This window comes from Pieris napi, chromosome 17, assembly GCF_905475465.1.
Source record: "Pieris napi chromosome 17, ilPieNapi1.2, whole genome shotgun sequence".
NCBI lineage: Eukaryota > Metazoa > Arthropoda > Insecta > Lepidoptera > Pieridae > Pieris > Pieris napi.
The window spans coordinates 9,977,601-10,001,400 of record NC_062250.1 but is presented as its reverse complement, the minus strand read 5'-3'; the positions used below and the strand labels follow the sequence as shown (position 1 = coordinate 10,001,400).

The window sequence follows — 23,800 nt, the reverse complement described above, 5'->3', positions numbered from 1 at the left end:
CTTACAAATATATTAACTAAAAGCCAAATTTGTTGGGTTTCATTTAGTGCATAAGTAGTTCAAAGTTTTTTTTGCTTCAAAAGTATTTTTTGTGCGAAATGCAACACCACGCGGACCAAATTTCGGAGCTTCTTTCACCGTCAAACCCCGTTTAGCGCTTTTATTTTAGTAATAATTTACGCTGAATAGACACAGAACATAATTAAAATGCCGTGATAACTGATTTAGTTTCATAAGAAAGAGAAATCAGATACGCCAACGAAATAATTTTAATCTAACCTATTGTGAGCGCCTGTTACAACCACATTCCTCAATACAACACAGGTTTTTACTCTTTTTATGTCTGACCAATCTATTAAGCCTTATTACACAGTCATCCATCTTGCTAAGCTGTATCCGTCTAAATATAACACGCTCTGTATAAGGACAACTTCCAGTTCTTAGTAAGACTTTCGGGAATGCAAAGAGGAGTCAGAAATGTGTAGGACTTAAAAATCAATACTTAACATATACATATTATAATTATATCGGTATACAGGCGTCCCAAACTTATGGGACATGAAGGGAAAGTACCTTAAATATCGTAGATAGGGTTATGTTATTTTTAAAAGTTAGTAATTCTGCATTCAAAGATTTTCTAAAAATTACTTGCCTCGTCTTGGAATCGAACCGACTTAAATGTAAAATAACACCCCTACTTTTATGATGCTAATCGAAAGAATGGCCAAAAACTAATAACTTTTCCTAAGTAACATAGTATTTTAAAGGAAGGGAACAGCGTGAAATTAATCATTTTAATCAAATTAAAAACATACATGAAACTGCCGTAGTCAATGAAGTGGGTATTATTTTGTAAATTAATTAAATAAATGCTCTGTGATCCCTCTTGTCTTACGCAAATCGCCAATCTTTTAATGAGTCCGCTGCCTGTTGATTTTCTTATCCATTTCATAACTTTGGGACGCCCTGTATATAGAATAAATTAAAATGACACTTACATATTATTCCTACTTTACAGCGAATTTGCTGGCAATAATCTCGTTCAAATATCAGTTGTTACCTGTGTTCTTGACAATTTATATATCCGCGATGCTCTATGTAGGCTCAAATGAAGACATGACAACGCGTGGGCGAGCTTTTAGGCGAAATTGGGACAGGAAATGATCCTTGTAGAAATGTACATAATAAATTGTGCGAAGTAGGAAACCGTGGGAGATCGTAGAGGCAATAGTGTCTAATGGAGGTTAAGATTTTTGCCCTCTAGTAATGAGGCCCCGCGATATGTTTGACGCAACTCAAATAGATTGAATGAGTTGTAATATTTGTGTTGATCGAGATATTACCGCGTGATTGGTCACGATTACATAATGATGCCCAAATTGCTTCGTGATTAGGTGCTAACGGGAACGAATTCGTTCAATTCACTTCGATTAAATGCATTTTGTATTACTTTCTCGTAGGTTAATGGGATGATTTGTTAAGACTGTTTTGGTACAGTAATGGAATTTTGTCGTTCACGGCAAAGATTTCTTTTGTTTAGTTTTTCGTTGAAATCGCAGAATCAATCTAATTGAGATGGCCATACCCTGATTGAAACGTATTTTAAACTTTACGAACAGAGATCTTAGAAAATAGACGATGAAAAACGTTTGATAATTGAATGATGATTCATTTTCTAATTATTTGTCCTGATGTTTTATTTGCACCAAACAATCCGTATTTCCCTCTCCTACGCTACTTCCTGCTGCAGTTACTTGCCTTCGTTATTTGCAGCAGTACGTTCTTCACTCAATTATTTTTAAAGAATCCAGAATAATGTTCTAAATATTAATGTATTGCGTAATCGCAATAGTATAAGTTCTATTAAAAGCTCGTTAATCGAGTTGAGGCCGGCTTACCACGTGTTCAAATTTTATTGCCACCAATTCGGATGCCTCTGTAATCAAACACGCCTGGCCAGTATCAGTGCCTGCTTGAGCTATTGCGTGGTTTTGTTTCATCATTTAGGCGCCCACGTTGAATACGAAAAGCTTATAAGAGTTAAATATACACCTATTTAATTTCATTGACGTATAGGTTTTATTTTAATATAAGTGTCCGGTTTTTTAAAAGGATTGGGTATGAAAATGCTTTTTCTACCTACAAAGCATCTGTTGCTGTTAATTACAACATAAAGTTAATTTATATGTTCTCTATATATTTACATTCCTCTAGCAGCCGTCAATATTGACCGTGGTAGCAGCTCGAAGGCAGACTCCGCTACTTTAACAATCTAATATATAAAATCTCTTGCCACAATATTCGTTCCCATACTCCTCCGAAACGGCTCGACCGATTCTCATTAATTTTATTCAATAAGTCTGAGAATCGGCTACTATCTATCTTTCAAACTCCCTAAATGTTAAGGGTGATCCACCCCTAAATTTTTATTTTTAAAAATACACCATACAAAAATACATACAAGCCTTAATTTTCACCCTTTACGACCCCCTATTTTTTATTTGTTAATTAAAAACTTATGACTTGAACTCAAAGGTTTATATAGAGAAAAATTCACGATCAACCTAAAAAGTTTTCATTCCGGAAAACCGACAAGTCTCTGGGGTAGCATAGCCAAATGTTCCATGTAGTATTCATTATAAAATGATACTAGCTGTGGTATATTAAAAATGAAAGTATCCACAAGGATCTTAATGTGGATACATTCCTAAATACGGCGAAACTGTTTGTCTTAGCTCACTAAAACAGGCTACATAGCCATGTGAATGCTGAGGCAATCAAACTTATTGATATAACAGCAATTAAACGCCTAAAGAGAACTAAACCGGTAAAAAGTGCGGTATCTCGGACACACGAACATAGTGTCAAAACATTATAGAACACTGAGACTGTTAATGAACCTTACCTTAGTTAAAGCTATTCACTAGTAGTTGAAAATTAAGTCAACATAATATTACTTATTAGCTATAATTATTGTATAGACTAGATTGTAATTCATGTAAAGTCTCACTCTCTTTTGTGAACTTAATTGTAGGAAAAAAAAATATAAGTTTGAAGATAGGTGAAATATGTATTGCTTTGCACACACTATGGGTCCTTGTTACTATATAACTAGCGATGTTTGGCGTCAATTTTGAGTTTTTGATTTTCAGTTATAAGATGGTGCAAAAGTTTCACTTTAATCTGTATTTATATAATTTCCGCGATGCTCTAGACAGAGCGATAAGCACCGGTTTAAGGTTCATTCACTCGGTCTGACCTGCCAGGCAGCGTACCTTGCTATCTTAGCTAATATTTGCTTAGGGCACAATGCTACATAGTCGCCATTTTTAACGGTTATCATTCGAATCAAAAACGGGCGTTGGTAAAAAAGTCGCGTAAATTACGCAAGTGAGAACAGAATTATTGTCTAATTTTAACAATGTTGAAATATTATAAATTGAATTACCTTATTATATTTTTAGTACCTGACTTTGAAAAACCTGATTGTGGTTTTATATCTTTACTTCTATACTAATATTATAAAGAGGAAAGATTTGTATGTAAGTATGTTTGTAACAAATTGCCTCAAAAATACTGGACCGATTTTATTAATTATTTCACTATTTGAATGCTACATTATCACTGATTAATATAGGCTATTTAAATTACAAAAATAAGGATCCCTACAAAACTACAATAATGTTATCCAAGGTGTAAAAAAAATGCTTATAAAATATCTTTCATCGCATGCGCTGCGAAAACTATTGATGATAGAACAAAAAATGTTCCACTATATTAAAGAACATATCAATATCTACTAAAAAATAAATGTCCACCCGTGCGAAGCCGGGACGGGCCGCTAGTGTGTTATAAATAGCAAACACGGTATATTACCTATGGCATTGCTGTATTCTTAAGAACGAAATACCGTATTATTAGGATGAAAAATAGTTTAATATTATCATGTTTAAAATGCATTTTACCTGCCTGTAAAGTTTTATTTATCACCTAAATGCGTACGATGAATGCATTGGCACGTAGTTATTTGTTTGGATCAGTCGTCTGACGTATTTTATTCAAAAGCCCCCGAGTCATAATGTCTGATTAATGGTTTGGCCTTGGATTTCTTGAATACCATATTACTCATTAAATTAACTAGGGAATTAAGGTTACAGGTTTTATTTATTTACTGCTTTATCATGTGTTTTTTGACAAATTTTTCATAAGCACTTTTTGCTAGGTGGAAATTATAATTTTTTGTCGTTACCAATTTATTAGTAATTGACTTATTTTTTATTGCCTTGTGTGATTAATAGTATGTTATCAATAGATTGCTGGTCCTTTGTGTCCGGGCGCTAACCTCTGAAGGTCGCTAGACTAGATCTTTTGTAGGTACGTTCAAAAGTTGTGAGAGAATGCGATGTTAAAGTCATAAGGCCACTTAATATAGACATAGTACTAACAAAACACACAAAATACAATAATCAAAAAATGTAAAAGAAGAAGGTATGATTTTTAAATGCGTGTGTGATGTGGCTGTAATTGGCCCCGGCTCAACATTATGCTGTGCAGCAGACTGTTCCACAGCGCTGGTCATTCTGCCAGAGACCACAGCAGCTAGTTTGCGCCTCAGTCGCAAAAAAGAAAAAGATATAATGTTGTATATACTATATACTGAAATCAAAATGTACTGAATTAAACGCTCATTTTGTCTATGCCTATAGTTGCACTACGTAAGTTCAAAACATTGTCCTCGAGCGTTTTTTAATACTTTAATGACTCAAAAATTTATTAAAACTATTTTATACTTAAAATACAGTATTAAATATAGCAAAGTATGTATCTATAACAATGTCTTGTAATAAATCGCAATCAGATTAAAATTTGTAAAGTTCTTAAATAATAAATCAGTGGCGCTATAACCTATTTAGGTCTTGGCCTCAGGTTTCTGAATCTGTTACATGATCATTTTTAAATCCAATAGGCAAGTAGGTGATCAGCCTCCAGTGCCTGACACACGCCGTCGACTTTTTGGGTCTAAGACATGTCGGTTTCCTCACGATGTTTTCCTTCACCGTACGAGCAAATGTTAAATGCGCACATAGAAAGAAATTCCATTGGTACACAGCCGGGGATCGAACCTACGACCTCAAGTATGAGAGTCACACGCTGAAGCCACTAGGCCAACACTGCACGTAGCCCTGCTTAAGTTCTTAACTAATCATAAATAATTGTTTCATTCTCTAATTACTACTGGGAAGTCACAGGCTCCTGAAATACAGTTTTGACTTCATCAAATCTGTGGCACATTATTTTTATTTATAGTAAAAACTGTAATTGACTAATTTCATAGAAGAGCGCACCATTCCCTGTAAGGTCGGCAACACACCCGCTAGCTCCCGGCGTTGCAGGTGCCCATTGGCGGCGATTATCACTTTATTCAAAGTGCTCATTTGTGTCTTGTCTCATAAAAAAATTATTAATTTTCAAAGTAAAATTCCTTACTACTACCGCCTCCTTCATAATGTTTGTTGGAACATAGATTCCTATTAAATCTGGACACGTCCAATACACTAGGGTATATCAATCACTAGGTCAATATTGATTTACACTGAGCCATTAGAATTGATGTGGATGGCTTGGTCCCATGAGGTCGCTCGTTTGCGCTTCCATAAATCTGATAAATTGCACGCTACGAATTTTTATTCTTGACAGCTGACTGGTCAAGGCGTAAACTATGTATGCCATTATAGCCAAAATAGTGAACCATAACTACAATAAAAATTGATAATTTATTTAAAGTCCTAAATGAAAATAGATAGTTTTATCGCTTCTGGTATTTAAAGTAGATAAAATATGTCTTTCACACTAGTATATCATTTGGACAAATTATTTAATCCCGCGCAGACGAAGTCGCGGGCATCAACTAGTTGGTCTATATAGTTCAAATAGTTTATTTTTTTCTTACGCCAGTATCTTTTTTACCTTATTCAAACGTGTATTACCAATGGCAACTAGACAACTTCTCGTATTCACAGGTCGACAGACTATAAAATGTTTGTCGCTGTAAACAATTGCAGTCGAAGTTTGTTGCGTCTGTGTGTGTTGCTAGTACAGCACACGTACATGCTAATATTTATTTATGTAGTTACCTGCCTTTGGTGTATAAAAAATACTGGCAATGATTAGCACTAAACTAAACGTTGTTAAAGGTTTAAATCAATATTATTGCTCATATTCTGTTATAGTATAATAATTATGTAGAGTTGGTAATGTACCTGTTGATAACAAGCTTTGATAATGTTATCGTTATCACTTATCAGCCCTCTTTGCCCTTGGAAAGTCACGTTAATTTTGACAAACTATCGATCATAAGGGCTATGTGTTTAAAAAATGGAACACCCCTCATGGCCAGATATGTAGCTTTATTAGGCTTAGTAAAAGACTGTTTTGTTAAAATGAATTTACAAGATAAAACATAAAGGCAAAATCATATTTATTATTATATATAATTACGTTTTAATTAATACATAGTAGGAGGAAACGGGCAAGAGGCTCACCTGATGTTAAGTGATACCGCCCATGGACACTCACATTGCCCGAAGGCTCGCAAATGCGTGGCCGGCCTTTTAAGACTTGGTACGCTCTTTTCTTGAAAGACCCTAAGTCAAATTGGTTCGGAAATACTTCAATGGAAAGCTGGATCCACATATTGGTGGTGAGCGGCAAAAATTGCCGCATATGTATTACGTAGATGATATTACTATATATATGAAGCTCTTTTTTAACTATTAATCTTCCTTTGTAACAAAGTACTTTTGAATAGAGCTTCAGGGTTATAATTTCATAATCTGACTCCACTTATTAACGAATGGAAAATAGTGTTTTTGGTTCTCTGTTCTCGTTAGTCCTAATTCCTAAGGTAGCGGTCATAACGGACACGCAGGTATCCCGAGCCGACCATCTACCCCGAAGCTGTTACTAAGTGGCAATGGAATTGGAATGTATTTGACCTTTTATATAAAATGACGGCGAAAGCTATCTTGTTACTGGATTAAAATGAAAATATAAAATTGACGAAAAATAAATACCACGAGCCAACAATGTACTAAGAAAAAGTATTATAATAGGCATACATTGTTCTAAGTTCCAAATTTAATATTTTTATTTATTTATATTATCACGCCTTTTTCCCGAAAGGGTCAGAGACCACAGATCTCCACTTGCTACATACCTCTCTCGCTTCATCCACTTTCATTTCACCGTGCATGCTCACCGGTTATGGGTACTTTTAACTTGTCCCTTCTCTAGTACCATGGATTTGGTCCAGGTATGTAGGATAAGGCATACCCAACCATCCTCATCTCCATCCATATACCTTGTATATCCTACTTGTTAACCGTTTTACATGGTCAAACCACCTAAGCATTCCGTCCTCTTTTAACCCACACTCCTCACGAATCCTTCTATTGCTTATCCTATCACGTAATGATACACCCATACTTCTTAACGCTCTCATTTTCACGACATTCTACTTTCATTCTTTCTCATTTTCATGATGTAATATTTTAAAACGTCTAAAAATCCTTGCCACAACAGCTATTGATATGATGACATCTTTGACACAAATCGCCGAATTAGATTAGAAATCAACTCACCTAAAGATGTGCAAAGCAGTTTTTGTTTCGTACATATTATAATTCCAGTGTCTAGTAGTCCGGGGTTTCAACCCACGGCCTTAATATCGCTCAGCGCCTTTTTGGTGTCCCCCGTATTACCATAATATTGTAGCATCTATGTAATAAACATATTTTTATATCGGGCATCATTAATGAAATTAGTACAGCCTTAAATAATTCTAGTAATCGAAGCATTTGACTAGAGAATCTCAATGACGCGTTCCGCTTGATATTATCTAGAACGCCATGCTCTATTTCCTGCTTATATAATATGATTGCATGCTTTACAGATTGTTACATAGATATTATGATTCTCAATTTAAAATTTTAATAAGTGAAGAGCATGTGAATGTATTCGATGTCGTGGTGGACGAAAATTTATGTATGTCTGCACTACACTACTATAAACTCCGTAAGATTAAGAACTATGCTAATAGTTAATGAATAAGACATCAGACAGAGACTTCTGAACTGTCTTTTTCTCTCGCTTCTCCCACAATATCCACCATACACGATTGTCATAGGCGCTTTTGATATGCCCTTTGATTTAATATTTATTTACTTGGTTATATAACAAAAAAATCAAAATCATTTATTCACATAGGTAACACAATGTACACTAATGAACGTCAAAAAAGAAATATATATTAAATGCTTCTAATTTTACATTTACTGCCAGTTCTCAAATCAAGGGCGTAGAACGGAAGAGAAGAACTGGCAATAAGCTCTCCGCCACTCTTTTCAATCGCCAAGTTTTTTGTTCTACACAATGTTTGTAACTGCTGCAACCATAACACCATGTTCCACATGACATCTTTAAGTAATTAACTATAATAATAAAAAAAAAGATTTTTCCTCTTTCAGCTGTAGGCATAGTGAAATAGGAGCACGCACTTACATTCTCGTGGGAACAACATGCAATAAGCTTATTAGATATACATAAGAACACCATTCGATTTTAGAATATTAGAATGCCATTGAGTAAACTTTACGAATATCCTCGAGTGCAAAATTTGTATGTAAGCAGTGGGTTGTGGTATTTTTGCATTGAACGTGATTCGAAATGCGGTTAGTGCAAAGGTTGAGGGATATGAGGTTGCAACGGTACCTTTTATCAGCATTCTTGAACGTCTAATCAACTTGTGACCTTAAAATTAAAACTTTTTACTTTGCAACTGATCTCTGAGAAATACAATTTGACAGAAGGTAAAGGAATTATGAGGAAGTGCTCAGCCGTCTCTGCATGGGTACCGAGCGATTTTGCGGGGACACATAGCTAAATCTAAAATACATATGGTTTACATGCTGCAGGTCCGTCTTTGTGAGGGGTATGTGCCTATAATAGGACTTTATTAGAAGTCCTGTGGTAACAGGTCACATGCCTTACTTCGCGGTATATAATATACAAAGAGATGACGACATACTATGATAAAAAGTAACAAAATAAAACTAAAGCATGAGTGAATAATAATTTAATTTAAAGTGTACTTCAAATGGCTATGGATTACAAATTTAATGTTGCATCGTAATTATGGCTATTTAGAAATGTAGAAACAGCTATTTTATATTTTGCGGTAACTACTTGGAGATGGTTTGTGAGTTATTATAAACTTAACGCCGTTTCTGACAATTCAATGTCAAGTTTACTACATAAATTATAGAATGGGTATTTAGCAAGCGGTGTGACTCATGCGCATGCCTTCACAGAGCCCGGTTCATGTCAGATACGTGTATCTATACGAAATATGAATACCAACAATTTTTATTATAAAAATTTAAGTAAATAAGTTTTTTAATATATTTTAACATTACTCACAATGACAAAAGGGTCGTAGCCCGTCTTTTATAAAATTAATATAAAATCCTCGAAGATTTTTAATTCTTTTTTAAATCAACGCCTTTTGCCCGAAGAGGTAGGCGATACCATGCATCTCCTGTAATGAAGATGAATTTCCACAGTCGTGACGCACCTCTCTCGCTTCATCCAATTTCATGATCATTGACCATGCATGCATGCTCGACGGTTATACTTTTAAATATTTTTTACTATATCGAAACCAAAGTTATAACAATAACATAAAGTGTTGGTAGTAAAATATAGAAATATTTTAAGAGTCATCATGCATATTATAAGCATGAATAAACTTGATATTATTTATGTAATTAAAAATGATTTAACAAGGAAAAGGATTCAAGTATTTGCAAAACGTCATTGATAGTTTTTACTGGTCGGTGATTCATGCTTTCATTTGCTCATATACTGTACTAGAACTAATTTTTATACAACCAGAGCTAGTATTTGTCTTTTATAATTTCTATTCAAAATATGTACATATAAAGCAAAGTCAAGTCAAATCATTTATTTCGATTACACCTATTAAAAAGGCACTTTTGAAAGCCAAATTAAAGCTTAAAAATATAAAAAAAAAAGACACTAGATGCCCCTTCCAAACGGTAGTTTCATATGGAGAAGAATGGGCGAGAAACTCTATACTTACTCTTTCAAAATAGTTTTTACAATATTTTGTATAAATTGATAGATTTGATAATTATATGTGAAGACCATGTACCCAGAAAAGAAGAAAAATAAAATAGGCGCATGGTGTTTTAAAAAATAATGCAACAGATAGCTAACTTATTATGTAGATACATGGTGCTCACATATTTACAGTCTTTTGTTAAACACAATTGCTAAAATTGTTATGTATATAATGTAAATAAGTGTTAATAGACAGTCAGAACGAAGGATTGTGTTTGGCGATACTTTCGATTCAAATTTTTTTAAATCAGAACAAAGAGATCGGACCTGATATTACCTGAACTTCCGCGAATATTTACACACCATAATTAGCCAAATCGGTTCAGCCATTCTCGAGTTTTAGCGAGAAAAACGAACACTAATTCATTTTTATATAGATAAAATTATCTCCCAAGGGATCTCCTCTTTATTATTACCCATTTTAATATTTGTAGATTTTACAGACTAGATATTGCATGTGTAGTTTAGTCTGTGGAGTATGTTTACTATGAACTAATACGTTTCTCACGGAGATAGTACCGGTTTGTGAGTTTTTATAAAAAGAGCATTAAGTCACTTTACACAACTTTACTTAAACGGAGCTGATTACTTAACATGACTAACAAGATCACTCGTTATGAAGATGTTTTGTTATCATTACTTCGTACGAATTTTTGGCGTTGTTTCTTAAATCAGTGTGTGTTTACTTGTTCTGTGATCAAACGTTATTAACGGCTGTGGTAAGGTCGACAAATTATAGTATTTAAAATTGGCTTGAATTTTTTTGTTGTATAATGTCTTCCGTGCTTTAAAATACATTGATGTTATTATGATTTTTATGGCATGATAGATCTACTTGTATATTTAGAGCATAATAACAATGCTTTTGATAAGCAAACTTGTGCTATCTAAAATTTGTCATACAAAATGTTAACCTTTATCCAAATTATAGCGCATACTAAAATTGTATGCGTTTAAAATTTTACTCTCATGTAAAACTGTATCCACATCGGTCCGTGGTCGGACTAGTAAAATATTAAATAAAAAACAATGTGCATTCATACGAGAACGGACAATAAGAAGTGACAGACAATACGACGTTATCACCTCAATATACATTCTAATCACGGAACATTGCAAACATATTTAGTGTTTTCTGAAGTTCATTGCAGTTTTTATACAATAGGTCATGTGTCCATAATAAAGTAATGAAGTTAATCTCCGACAAGTTGATCGTTTACTGAGCAGAGGAAATAAGTTTAGTTTCCTTATACAGTCTTAGGATTACGCAACTGGTTATATTGACATAAGCAGATGGCGCCTGTGTAATTTATTGTTTTTATTATGTCATTTTTTTAGACTTATTGTTAGCGATGGGTACGCAAAACTTGAGCTCCTGAAATGTCTTTAAATATTATAATGTAATGTTGAACGATATACGAACTTTTGGGTCCGTTTTTTTGTTTTTTTTTTTTTATGATGTATTAGCGTAACAAACCAAAATAATTTACGTTGTTAATGAAACACTGCACCTTTACAGAGACAACGGTTTATACATTACATATATAAATCATTATATCATCATACTTATTAAACTAAAGGCAACGAAGAGTAGATTTGAAAAAGCCCATACTACTTTTAGAAGACTTCGGTTCAAACATTTATTTTCTCATAGAATTACATTCACATTAGATTAGTTGTTTATTAATTAATTTAATAACATCGTGTTATCAAATTAATTGACAATAAGTTATTTTTTACAAAAGTGCAGGTAGATGGCATCGACGTTACAACAGGTATTGTATAACTAATCAATAGTAATAATTTCTTAGACGTTCGTTCGCTTCCAAAGTGCAGTTAAGGGGAAGTTCCTTTATATGAGTTACTCTAGTTTTGATCACCGGACAACCTCATATATGTGTCGCTAATCTCGCAATCTTCATTGAAATTACCATTGAAGGCTTATCACGTCCGAAGCTTTGGTCAGTGCTCACATGACAATGGCATAGTACCGGATGTTGCGCAGGAAACCACTGTTCTGTGACACCTCGCGCGTGCGTTATTGCCAGTAGTGGTCGATGACACATGCTCTTACACAATAGTAAAAATATTTCCTAATAAATACTAAGTTCCAAAATTAAAAGACTGACTAGATTTTGAAGGCCACAATGTTGGATGAAACAACAAACCTGGTTGAAAAATTATGCTAAGAATGTTGCATCAAATGTTAATGCCGCGGTTGAAATGTAGAATACAAATATTTATATTCATGTAATTACGAAATTTATATGAACGAACAAAATATACGGACATTACTATTTTGGTACGAATAATAAATTGGATTATTTTAATTAGTTTGGGAGGCATACTTATCCAGGTCGGTCTTTAGCTTCTAAATAAATAATATAAGTTCTCAATCACGAAATGCGAAACGGAATTTTACCATAACATATTAATATTTCGATAAAAGCGACACCCAAAACAGGCAGATTCGTGTTATCTGAAATATCGACTTAAAAAATCTTACTGCCAATTCATTGAGGGGAATTTATGCGGCTTCGGAGACTTTTTTGTTTTGCTTATTGCTACGTCGAGAGCTCTTATTATGACTTTTAAAGTAGCAAGTGGTATTAAAATTTCTCTGCATATACACAAACACCGTGAAAATAATGTATTTTTATATAAACCGTACTGGGTAATACTTTATAGGTATAAAGAGATTCAAACATTCGCTTTTGCGACAGACAGCAAACGTAATGATGACGTCTATGAAAGTTTACCAATGCGTTTAAGGAAGTGCTTACTACACCTGAATTTGTAATATGGAAATACCTTAACCAAAATCGGTTTCACAAAGTAATGCTTAAGGTATAAAATTCCTCATAACCTCTAGTAGCAATTTAAAAATAAAATAAATCAGTGCCGCTACAACCTTTTTCGGTCTGAGCCTCTGATTTCTGTATCTGTTACATGATCATTTGTCAATGTAATAGGCAAGTATGTGATCAGCCACCTGTGCCTGACACACGCCATCGACTTGTATCTAAGGCAAGCCGGTTTCCTCACGATGTTTTCCTTCACCGTTCTACTGAATGTTAAATGCGCACATAGAAAGAAAGTCCATTGATGCACAGGCGGTCGAACTTCATTGATGAGAGACGCACGCTGAAGCCACTAGACTAATACTGATCGTAACATGGTAGTAGCAATTTATGAAAATAAAAATGATTACAGTTCAAGGATATGCCCAGTCGAATTCTAGACTCGTTGACGACTGTTAAAACAATTGAATTCTACAATCACATGATGTCATTTGCTAAGGAAAGTGTAATTTGCGTTATTGTGGCGTAGTGACATCATATCATACGCTGTGGGCGAATGCAGTTTACAAGAATTTTATAGTAGGTAGGTGACATAAGATGGATCTATAGGTGAACCGGTTTTTGCTCTATTATATTTGGGTCTTGAATTCGATTTGCTTGGTCAAGTCACGAACTGAATTTTGGTTAGTGGAAAACTTTTTACATAACGGACATTTATTGGTCCTTCGTGCGTGTCCCAATATTGTTTTTGTCTTGCGAGTTTTCCATATTTAAATGATTATAGTTAAGTGGGCTTAATATATTCAGTAGTGGGCTGATCAATCTTCAAAAAAATATTTTTTAATTGATGAAACCTTGCCAACGCTCAGCACACTGATAAATTGGTAAAAAGAATATACAAATCTTAGGGTCTGTTTCACAATGTACGGATAAGTTCTACATAAGTTCCAAATTAGCTATTTATTACTTATTGGTAGGATAAACACTATTGTTGCGTTTCACGACTGTCAGATAGCGCTATTCGTCACATAAAGTCCATTATAAGCTATGAGTCCGATGAATGTCAAATAGCACAATTTATCTTACAAATAATTTATGTGTTGCATAGCTATTTGGTACTTTATCCATACATTGTGAAACAGACCCTTAATATGACAAGCACTTATAGGCAAACATGACGTACACGAAGAGAATACAAATATTAAACAAAACAATTATTATTACAAAAACTAAACGAAAATCGATATTAAAGTGTGAGGGGAGCAACTATGGATATCCAGACCAAGCTCGTTTATCAGAATGTTCAATCTGGACATCGGTGAGCTTTGACCAAAACGCGTTCTTCGGTAAGGAGGAACAAAGGAATTTTTTGAATTGTTGAACATATACTGTAGAATGTAGATATAGCAATATATATATGATGTGGTTAAGTTTAATAAATAAATAGTTTATAATGAAAATATGAATACCTACTTCATTCCTTGAAACATTCATCAATCTTTACAAAAGATACACACACTTAAAATTTTATACAGAAATAATTAATTATAAAAAAAAATTCAATGTCTTCTTATAGAAAATTTTTTTTTCAAGGTCTTCTTATAGAGACCTTCAACTGGCTCCATCTCTCGATCTTGAGCTTGTGTAAAGTACTTGCTGCTGCTACTATGTAGGATAATAATTCGTTATATTTTTTATTACGTAAAAGGTAGTTAAAATCTAAACTTATATTAAACCCCTCATGACAAAACAATTAAATTATTACCTAATTGACATGACGTGTTATAATTAACTGTAGGCAATTGATTAAATTCCGCATGAGCTCAGGAATATGAATGGACGTGATCATTTGCTGGTGGCGTTTATCTAATTATAACTTTAACACGTGTTATCGTAATTTACTATATGCCGCGACTTTGAATGGTTCGGTATTAATATATGTTACTCTATATTTTACGAAGTCTGGAAGAAACTTTTTCATATTATATATTTTTTGTACATGTCTTTATCTCAAAGCTTAGCGATTAAAAAGAGTGGCGGAAAGTTTCTTGCCAGTTCTTCTTGCCCGCTCTACGCCCTTGACTTGCGAACTGGTAGTAAATGAAAATTTACAATTATTTTAACTTCTTTTTTGACGTTCATAAGTGTACTTGTTTACTATATGAATAAAAATATATTTTGAGTTTGAGTATTTATGGCTGTAACACTGCGAATGATAATACGAAACATCAGGAAAGTTTTATAACTTTTAAATTATATATATAAACAATGCTGCATATATATCCTATGCTATGTAAAATATAATCAGCTTTTTTAAAATACGCAACTTTCTATAATTACATAATCCATTGATGACTTGATCTAAATTAAAATGTTACTCGGCCAGTTTCTAGATAGTCTTATTCTAAACAAGTAGAATCCACTCAGCGCATCAATGGTAAGAAATTTGTTTATATTTTTGAAGTTTGATTTATATCCTGTTACTTTGTGTGGCATCATTGATATACAAAAAACCCAAGATGCACAGTCTCATATAAAAGTAACGCTCGAAAGTGTCCCGAAACACAATTTCTGTCCATAACAGTATATGTTACAAGCATATATTATTGCAAAATCAACCTTACGCGAATTGCTTAAAGTTGTTATTACAACGCAGTGTATACGTACTTAAGGCAATAAAATTTTACGACCGACCGTGGTCGGTAGGACAAGGTATTGAGTGGAGTCGAACATGACTTTTTTATTTACAACTATTTAACATAATTTTAAATTTATCCGACTTTTCGGGTGCTTTACAGCGTGAGTGGTCACGGTGACTGAAGACAAAAGGTGTTGGATGTTAAATAGTTGTAAATTTATAATAATACATAACTTTAATCAGGTTAAAAAGTTTTTTCTTTAAATTAAAAAAAAATGTTAAATTGGCTACCTCCTGACCCACACTTTATATAGCGTAAATATATTTGTCAAAAACTACACACAAAAAAGTTCAAGAGTACATCAATTTATTTATAAAAAAAAAACACAAATAAATAACATCGACTCCACTAGACGCGAGACTATTTGAAATGAGCGCACAATTTAGAATGTTGCGCTCATTTTTTGAGGACGTTTTTTTGACGTTGAGTGTGCATCTTGGGTTTTTTGTATATCAATGTGTGGCATATATTATAGATCAGTGTTTCCGAATTTGATTGTTAAGAGAGACTAATATTCGGCAATTTTAAAATTTATTTGAAATTTGTTTTTGAAAATTTACTTACTGCGTTTCGTTTGCAATTTCCTAGTCATTTCTGCCTAAAATATAAAATTTTTAATAATAAAAATTATGTATTAACATATCTATATCTAATCTAATCAATTTTAGAAAGGCTAAGCTAATGCTAGGTTGGGCATGTCACTAAAACGGTTGGAAAACATTAATATAGAGGATTAAACATAGAAGGAAGGTATTTGGCAAAAGGCTTATTAAGCATTTAATTTTAAAAGGTTAATAAAGGTCATACAGGAAAACAAAAGACGGTATTAAACCTAAATTCCGAGTGCAACGGGCATTTATCTATTTATCTTATCGCTTATGAGCCTATTCCAGGCTTTAAATGATAATTAAATTTAAAAGTATAATAAATAAGTAATTTATTCATTCACACTGAATTGCTTAATAAAATATAAAATAATTAAAAATTAAAACATTATATACTGCAACGGGCGACCTTATCGCAATAAAGCAATCTCTTCCAAGCCTAATAATAGAATACACAAATATGAAAACAAACACATTATTATTTTGTAACGGACGAAAAATATTGATTTTTAAACAATGCCAATAAGTAGGGAATACAAGATTACAGAGTACCTCGTATATTGAATCTAAGCCCGAAGTTATCTTCTTTTTAACGGCCTATATTATTTAAGCATTTTAACTAACCGTAAACAACTGTTTTACGACTGACGACTCATTGGTCTAGTGGTTAGTACCCCTGACTGCGAATCCATGGGTCCCGGGTTCGATCCCCGGCTGAGGCGAACATCGATGTGATGAGCATTTGGTGTTGTTCTTAGGTCTTGGGTGTTTAAATATGTATTTATATGTATATCTATCTATAATATGTATGTATATCCGTTGCCTAGTACCCATAACACAAGCTTCACCAGCTTAGCATGGGACTAGGTCAATTGGTGTGAATTGTTTTTAAAAAAAAAAAAAAAAAAAAAAAAAAAAAACGGATTTTTTAATTGTCGGTTCAAACCAAGATTTTCGTAACACCTTTCAAAGTACAGAAGTAGCTTTTAATGGCATTGTCCTCTTTATACGTTTTAAAACACGCGAATATGACTCTTATCGCGATCAGATTAGCGGTTAAATTCGAAATAGTTTTTGTCAAAATAATAGCTGATCTAACGGTTTGGACCGGTCCATTAGCTCGATCGATCTGCGCGTACTCAGTTTTGTATTTAAGATCTTTGTATCAATTATTGTATGGAATAAAAAAGCTGTCAGCCATCAAGCCTGATGTTGCATATCACGAATTAAATTGCCTTTTTGAAGCTGTTTAAATGGCATAAAAAGAATTCAAAATTTTTCAAAACATTCATGTATGTGTGCATTAAAAAATGATTCGCAAAAGTATGTTGCTTAGCGCAAAAGACCTATTTGAGTAATTTTGGTTTTATTTATTCCTTAAACTCTAAGGATTATTTTGGAGAGAAAAATTGGGACAATTAAAAATTTCACTGTATATAAACTTAGGTTTTTATATAAATATTCCATATGTAGGTACTAAAAAGGTAGGCTAAGTAATATTAAGGCGAAACGAACTTCGCCGGTGCAGCTAGTACATAATAAATATATGTTGAGACGCCGGTTGAATATGAAGGCGATTTTCCTGAGTCTCGTAGATTTTCATAAACGCATATTTTTCTTCAAGTAATGTGTAATTAGGCTTATATCTTATTTATATTTTCGGTAATACCAAGGTGTACATATCATTTTTAACAAATCAACGTATAAAAAACTCATGCCCATTTTTCAATGCTTGATTATTTTCTTAATAGCTTTTCATTCTTGTAACGAACAACTCGCAACCATGGCAAGAAGTGGCATGAGTAGTGGAAGTACGACAGGCATTTATATTTCCCTGTCCATTCCCCTGCTCACTTCCCTGTCCAACAGGGCTGACTGTAATATATGACATGCATAAAACTGGTCACGTACGAAACTGTGTTCCGTTATTAGGTAAATTATTCTTTTGTAATCCATTCAACGCATACCAGACCAGCTTTCACGATAGAACAAGTACTACACGTGTTTAGCTGCATTGTAATCAAAATGTTATATTCAAAGTACTGTATATGTTTAGAAAAGCGCTGGGCGTGGTAATAGCGATTCTCAACCCTAAGGTCGTGCGGTTGAAACTCGGCTGTTCAAATTTTCTGTGCACTCGTGTATTTGTATTATATATACTCGTTGTATGTGGGGTGTGCTCATGATGCAGGTGATTTTGCGCTATATTCCGCGATAGCTTAAACAAGTCAGACTTAAATATTGGTCGTTGTATGGGCTGCGCTATACAAAACTGAGTTTTTTGCAAAGTTAGTGTTGATGTGGGGAACATGAAACAATTACTAGAAAATTATATTTTTTATCTAGAAGTAATAAAAATAGTCAAATACCTTAATGATAGTACCTAAAACTGAAGTAATTGGTCCCCGCATTAAATGTTGACCACATTTAATGCTCGATAAGGCGATAGTTATAATAGATAACCAAAACTCATTAACATTCATTTAGGCTTACACACTTTGTTTTACAACGAATATTCTGCCTTTACCGAAATACATTTCACCAAAAAATATTTTAGCCCTTTTACAATAATAAAGCAATGATAAGTGCTTATTAAAGGAAATTAATAATGAAGAAAAATGATTGCAGTTTTTTAGTTAAAACGAAGTCACAAGAATGTATTAAAATTGTGGTGCGATCCCACATGAATGAGAAATGCTTTTACTAAAGCGGTTAATTCTGATTGAGTTTTTATGTATAATTATAAGCCTTTATGATGAATTAGTTATATGTAGAACGACTTAAACCATATCAAACCGGTGCGGAAACAAATATGAGAGGTCAGACATAGCTACGCCCAATCCGCTGAGAAAAAAATACTACATGTCATTAAAACTATTTTACACTCTTTAAAAATACTTAGTCTACCTATTTTTAAGTTTACGCTGAGCGGTAAAAAAAAATTATTTGGTACGTAACACATTGTCCACTATGGTTGTAAATCATTCAAATAATAATTATTTAAATAATACAGTAAGTACGCGTTTATATCCGTTAAAGTTTAAAAATATTATTTTTATTATGGTTCAATAAATATAGTTAATAAATTAAAAAAACTAACTCCGCTAAACTAAGATAATTACTTACTTTCGTAACTTGCCTTTGAAACCATTCAACACAAGCCGCTCATTCCCGGAATCCTCCATTCTGCGTCACGTAACATACAAAAGAGTGCAAAAGTACAATTCCCACGGTGTTATGTTTGTTCTACTTATAACTATACAATGACATAACACTTTCATTGTTTTATTCAATGTTTTTTGCCTATATTGCGAAGGACGGCTCTTGGGTGCCTTCAATTGCATATGTTCATCTGAGGTCTATAAACAGTCTATCTGGCTTAGCAATGGCTTATAGCTTGGTTCATTGATACAATAATAACCAGGTCTAGGTACAGTGAGTCTATGTTGCAGATAGGGACTTAAATATTACAGTCAAACTCAGAATTATCACTGTCTGTAATAGATGAAGAGACGGAACCATTCAGCCAATAATTGTCCGATTAACTAACGATCGTTTTCATTAAACGTTAAAGGATTTTTTAACTGATGACTTGATTTATCAATTAATTAACCAAATCTTCGTAAACCACACATTGCACGGTTGTTAGGGTTTTAAAAAACAAACTTATCTTCAAAAATATATTGCATTTTGCCAAGTCTCGTTTCTGAATTTTAGCCTCAGTTAAGAGATTTAAGTGATTATAAGATTTAGTATCTTATAACCAGGTATTCAAGAAATTTTATAGCACCCTGAATGCCCTCTAGTCGAAAATGTTTTAAAATAAAATACTCTGGCGACAATCCAATCTATAAATGTGCGTTTTCGTTTAATAAATCGTTCGCACTTGAAAGCAGTTTAAAGTAATTTATTAACTGCATTTTGTATGACGTTTCTGTGATCACAGTTTTAGCTTTGTACGGCCCCTGGATTAGAGAGATATCGAGTAGTCTTGTTCAATATTAATATTAATTGCTTTATTTTATTCCATAAAAATACAAACACATTTACGACATTAACAGTAAGAATAAAAATAAAAATGTTTTACTTATTATATAGTTATATAGGTACCTACTAGCTGACTCGGCAAACGTTGTTTTGCCATGTATATTATTTCTAGGAAGCATTTTTTATGTTCAATAAAAATAACTATCTACTAAAAAATTAAGGGTTGTATGTCTAAAAAATCGTGTTTTTTTGGGTGGATACCCCTTTTCACTTAGGGGTTTGAAAGATAGAAGCCGATTCTCAGACGTACTGAATATGCATAAAAAAATTCATAAGAATCGGTCGAGCCGTTTTGGAGGAGTATGGGAACGAACATTGTGACACGAGAATTTTATATATTAGATAAGCTTGCTCCTAAGCCATTCCACAATTTTCTATTTTTATTTTTTTGTCATCTCCAGCCATCTTTTACCCGCCGCGCCGTCATCGCAATTCTGTCTGAGAGATATCCAAAACAAAAAATAAAAAAGATTCTCTGGTCATTCTGCCAGACACCACAGCAGCTAGTTTGCGCCTCAGTCGCAAAAAAAGGAAGAAAAGGAATGTAATAAATACTTGGTAGAAAAAAAAAAAAAATTACAAGTGTACGTAATGAAGTCTTGTGTAAAGGTGTATAGTAAAATTAATAAAAATGTAAATAAAATTAAAAGCTAAAAATAAGAATAATTGTTTAAAAAAAGTAGATTCTTTTTTGGCGGATTAAAAATTAGATTTCGTGGTATAGGACGTACAATGTTGTAGTTAATAAAAATACCAGTACATTACAGAATAAATATTTACACGGAGGCATCCGTTTTGCATTAATGTAATAATTTGATAACGATAACATTTAACGATACAAAGTAATCTATTTAAACTATTCGCTTACAAGTATAATCTTTAGATTAATATATATAAACTAGGCGTTAAGCGTATACGCCACATTAAAAATATTACCAAGATATTAATGTTATATTTATCTCTTAATATCATATACATACTAGCTGACCGGGAAAACGTCGTTTTGCCATGTATATCATTTATAATAAAAAAATAGGGGTTGATCGTAGAGGGTGAAAGTTAGGGGTTGTATATGTAGTATGTATTTTTTAATGCTGTATCATAAAAAAATAAAAACAGAAAAAAATATCTAAAAATATAAAAAAAATATTTAGGGGGATGAAAAATAGATGTTATCCGATTCTCAGACATACTTACCCAATATGCACACAAAATTTCATGAGAATCGGCCGAGCCGTTTCGGAGGAGTTTAACCACAAACACCGCGACACGAGAATTTTATATATTAGATTAACATTAATTCTTTAAAGCGTAATTACTTGCGAACGCTTTTCAAATATAACACTTGATTCTATAGAATAAAATAAATAAATAAGTGGCGCTACTACCTTTTTAGCTCTGGTTTCTGAATCTGTTTCATGATCATTTGTAAATCTAATAGGCAAGTTGTTTATCAGTCTCCTGTGCCACACGCCATCGACTTTTGAGTCTAAGGCAAGCCGATTTCCGTCCGATGTTTTCCTTCATCGTTCGAGTGAATGTTAACACGCACATAGAAAGTCTATTGGTGTAAAGTCAGGGATAGAACCTACCAACTCAGGGATGAGAGTCGCACGCTGAAGCCACTAGGCCAACACTGCTCTTATTTTATTGAATATTGATTCAAAATATCGGTCATCGTTCAAGTTCTATTATCTCTGCCGTGAGTTTTAAAACGGTTATATTATTTTGTATATTGTGTATTTTATGAACCAACACCGACCAGTTTTACAGGTGTATCGCAGAAATAAAGATTAATATTCTCATCGGATAACATACCACTATGACTCATACGAAACCACGCTCCGCGAGTCAAATTAACGTGTAGGCTTCATTTGTCATTCAATTATAATTATATTAGCTGCTAATTTTGCTGACAATAAGCTTTTGTTTGTTAAGCTTCACAAGCCATTGACTTTAGGTTTTTTTTTAAATAAATTTCACACTTGTTTTGCGCCAACCCCACCTGAGTAGTCTCTAATGTAAATAAATAATAGTTAAAAAAACTAAAAAACACGCTTTTAAAGTACATCAAACTAAAAAGTGAAAAATAATTCCTAATTTTGGCTGAAAAAATAAATAATAGTTTTTTAAACTATTATTTATTTTTTAGTTAATTATTTTATAATTTCATTTTTTTTCGGATTATTGCATTGTCATCGATCTTTGACAGGTGCGCAAAGTTTGAATTAAATCTGTCCGTTAAAAGTGGGTCAAAATCGAGTCCGAAGGAGTCGGTTACATACATACATACAGGTGAAGCTAATACAAAGCGTGTAAAAATCTAATGTAGTATTTGTATTTTTCAGACAGTACAACACGGCTTTCCACATAGAGCGTCAGCACTAGCATGGGATCCGCTACTCAGACTGTCGGCTATCGGCACAGCCACCGGCGCCCTAAAGGTCTATGGCCGACCTGGGGTCGAACTGTATGGACAACACACAAACCCAGACGCTGCGGTCACGCAAATACATTTTATACCCGGTAAGATTTGTATTACAGCTCATTAGCGTTCAGCTTTGAATAGATAAATAGTTGTACCTACTGGAAGCAGTCGCCGTTGACTCTTATTTCAAATCAATATCTTCACTATCACGCGAGAGATTTTTGGTACCTCGTGATACGTCTTTTTTCTGTGAACATAATACTGTTATTTAAAAAAAATATTAGTTTTGTTTCATTGAAACATTTTGTTTTTCATTCAAATCAAGAAAAATGCATATCTATATATATAAAAGAAAGTCGTGTTTGTTACAACACTTATAACTCGAGAACGGCTGGACCGATGTTAGTTATATCTTTTTTAGTGGATTCTTCTCAACTCCGAATAGCAGAATAAGTACTAAAATATCGGATAAGTTATCAAATAACAATAAATGAGTAAATTAATTTTACGAATGCAAACAGCATGTGGTGCCATCCGTTGACAAAACTACGCATCATTTTTACGTCGAATTCGTGTCAGTTCAAGAAATTCCGATCTTGAGGTGAATGAGAGGAGATGCATGGTTTGATCTTGATCGAATGTTGAAATGAATGTTGTATATCAGAAAGTGCTTTGACATGCAGTAACGCAATATTGGCGCTCGAGAGAAGAGGCCTAATGTGTAAAACTGCCATTCTTCTTTCGCAATGGCAAGCAATAAAACATTTCTATATTTGCAAAAAGAATTTGTATTAATGTTAACCTTAATGAAATCCTAAGTCTAACTAAAGTTAACACGATATTATTAGACTGTAAGGTGGAACAAAGTGCGCCGGGTCAGCTAGTATAAGATAAATTTTTAAGCTTTGTAGTATTTTAATGACATATGATGCATAACTTGAGAATCAGACGAGAAATAACTATTGTGTTATTTGACAGCTCTTCAAACATAACGAAAGATATCAAATATTTAATTAATTG

General features: G+C 33.3%; 1 protein-coding gene across 5 annotated transcripts in view; it reads left to right on the top strand.

Moving 5' to 3' along the window:
* Positions 1-23,800, top strand: part of LOC125057733 (lethal(2) giant larvae protein) — a 55,084-nt gene that overhangs the window by 8,741 nt on the left and 22,543 nt on the right. For all 5 annotated transcript variants that reach the window (XM_047661595.1, XM_047661596.1, XM_047661598.1 and 2 more), the window contains exon 3: positions 22,701-22,878. In XM_047661595.1, coding sequence (XP_047517551.1) covers positions 22,701-22,878 — 178 coding nt within the window. The remainder of the gene's footprint in view (positions 1-22,700; positions 22,879-23,800) is intronic.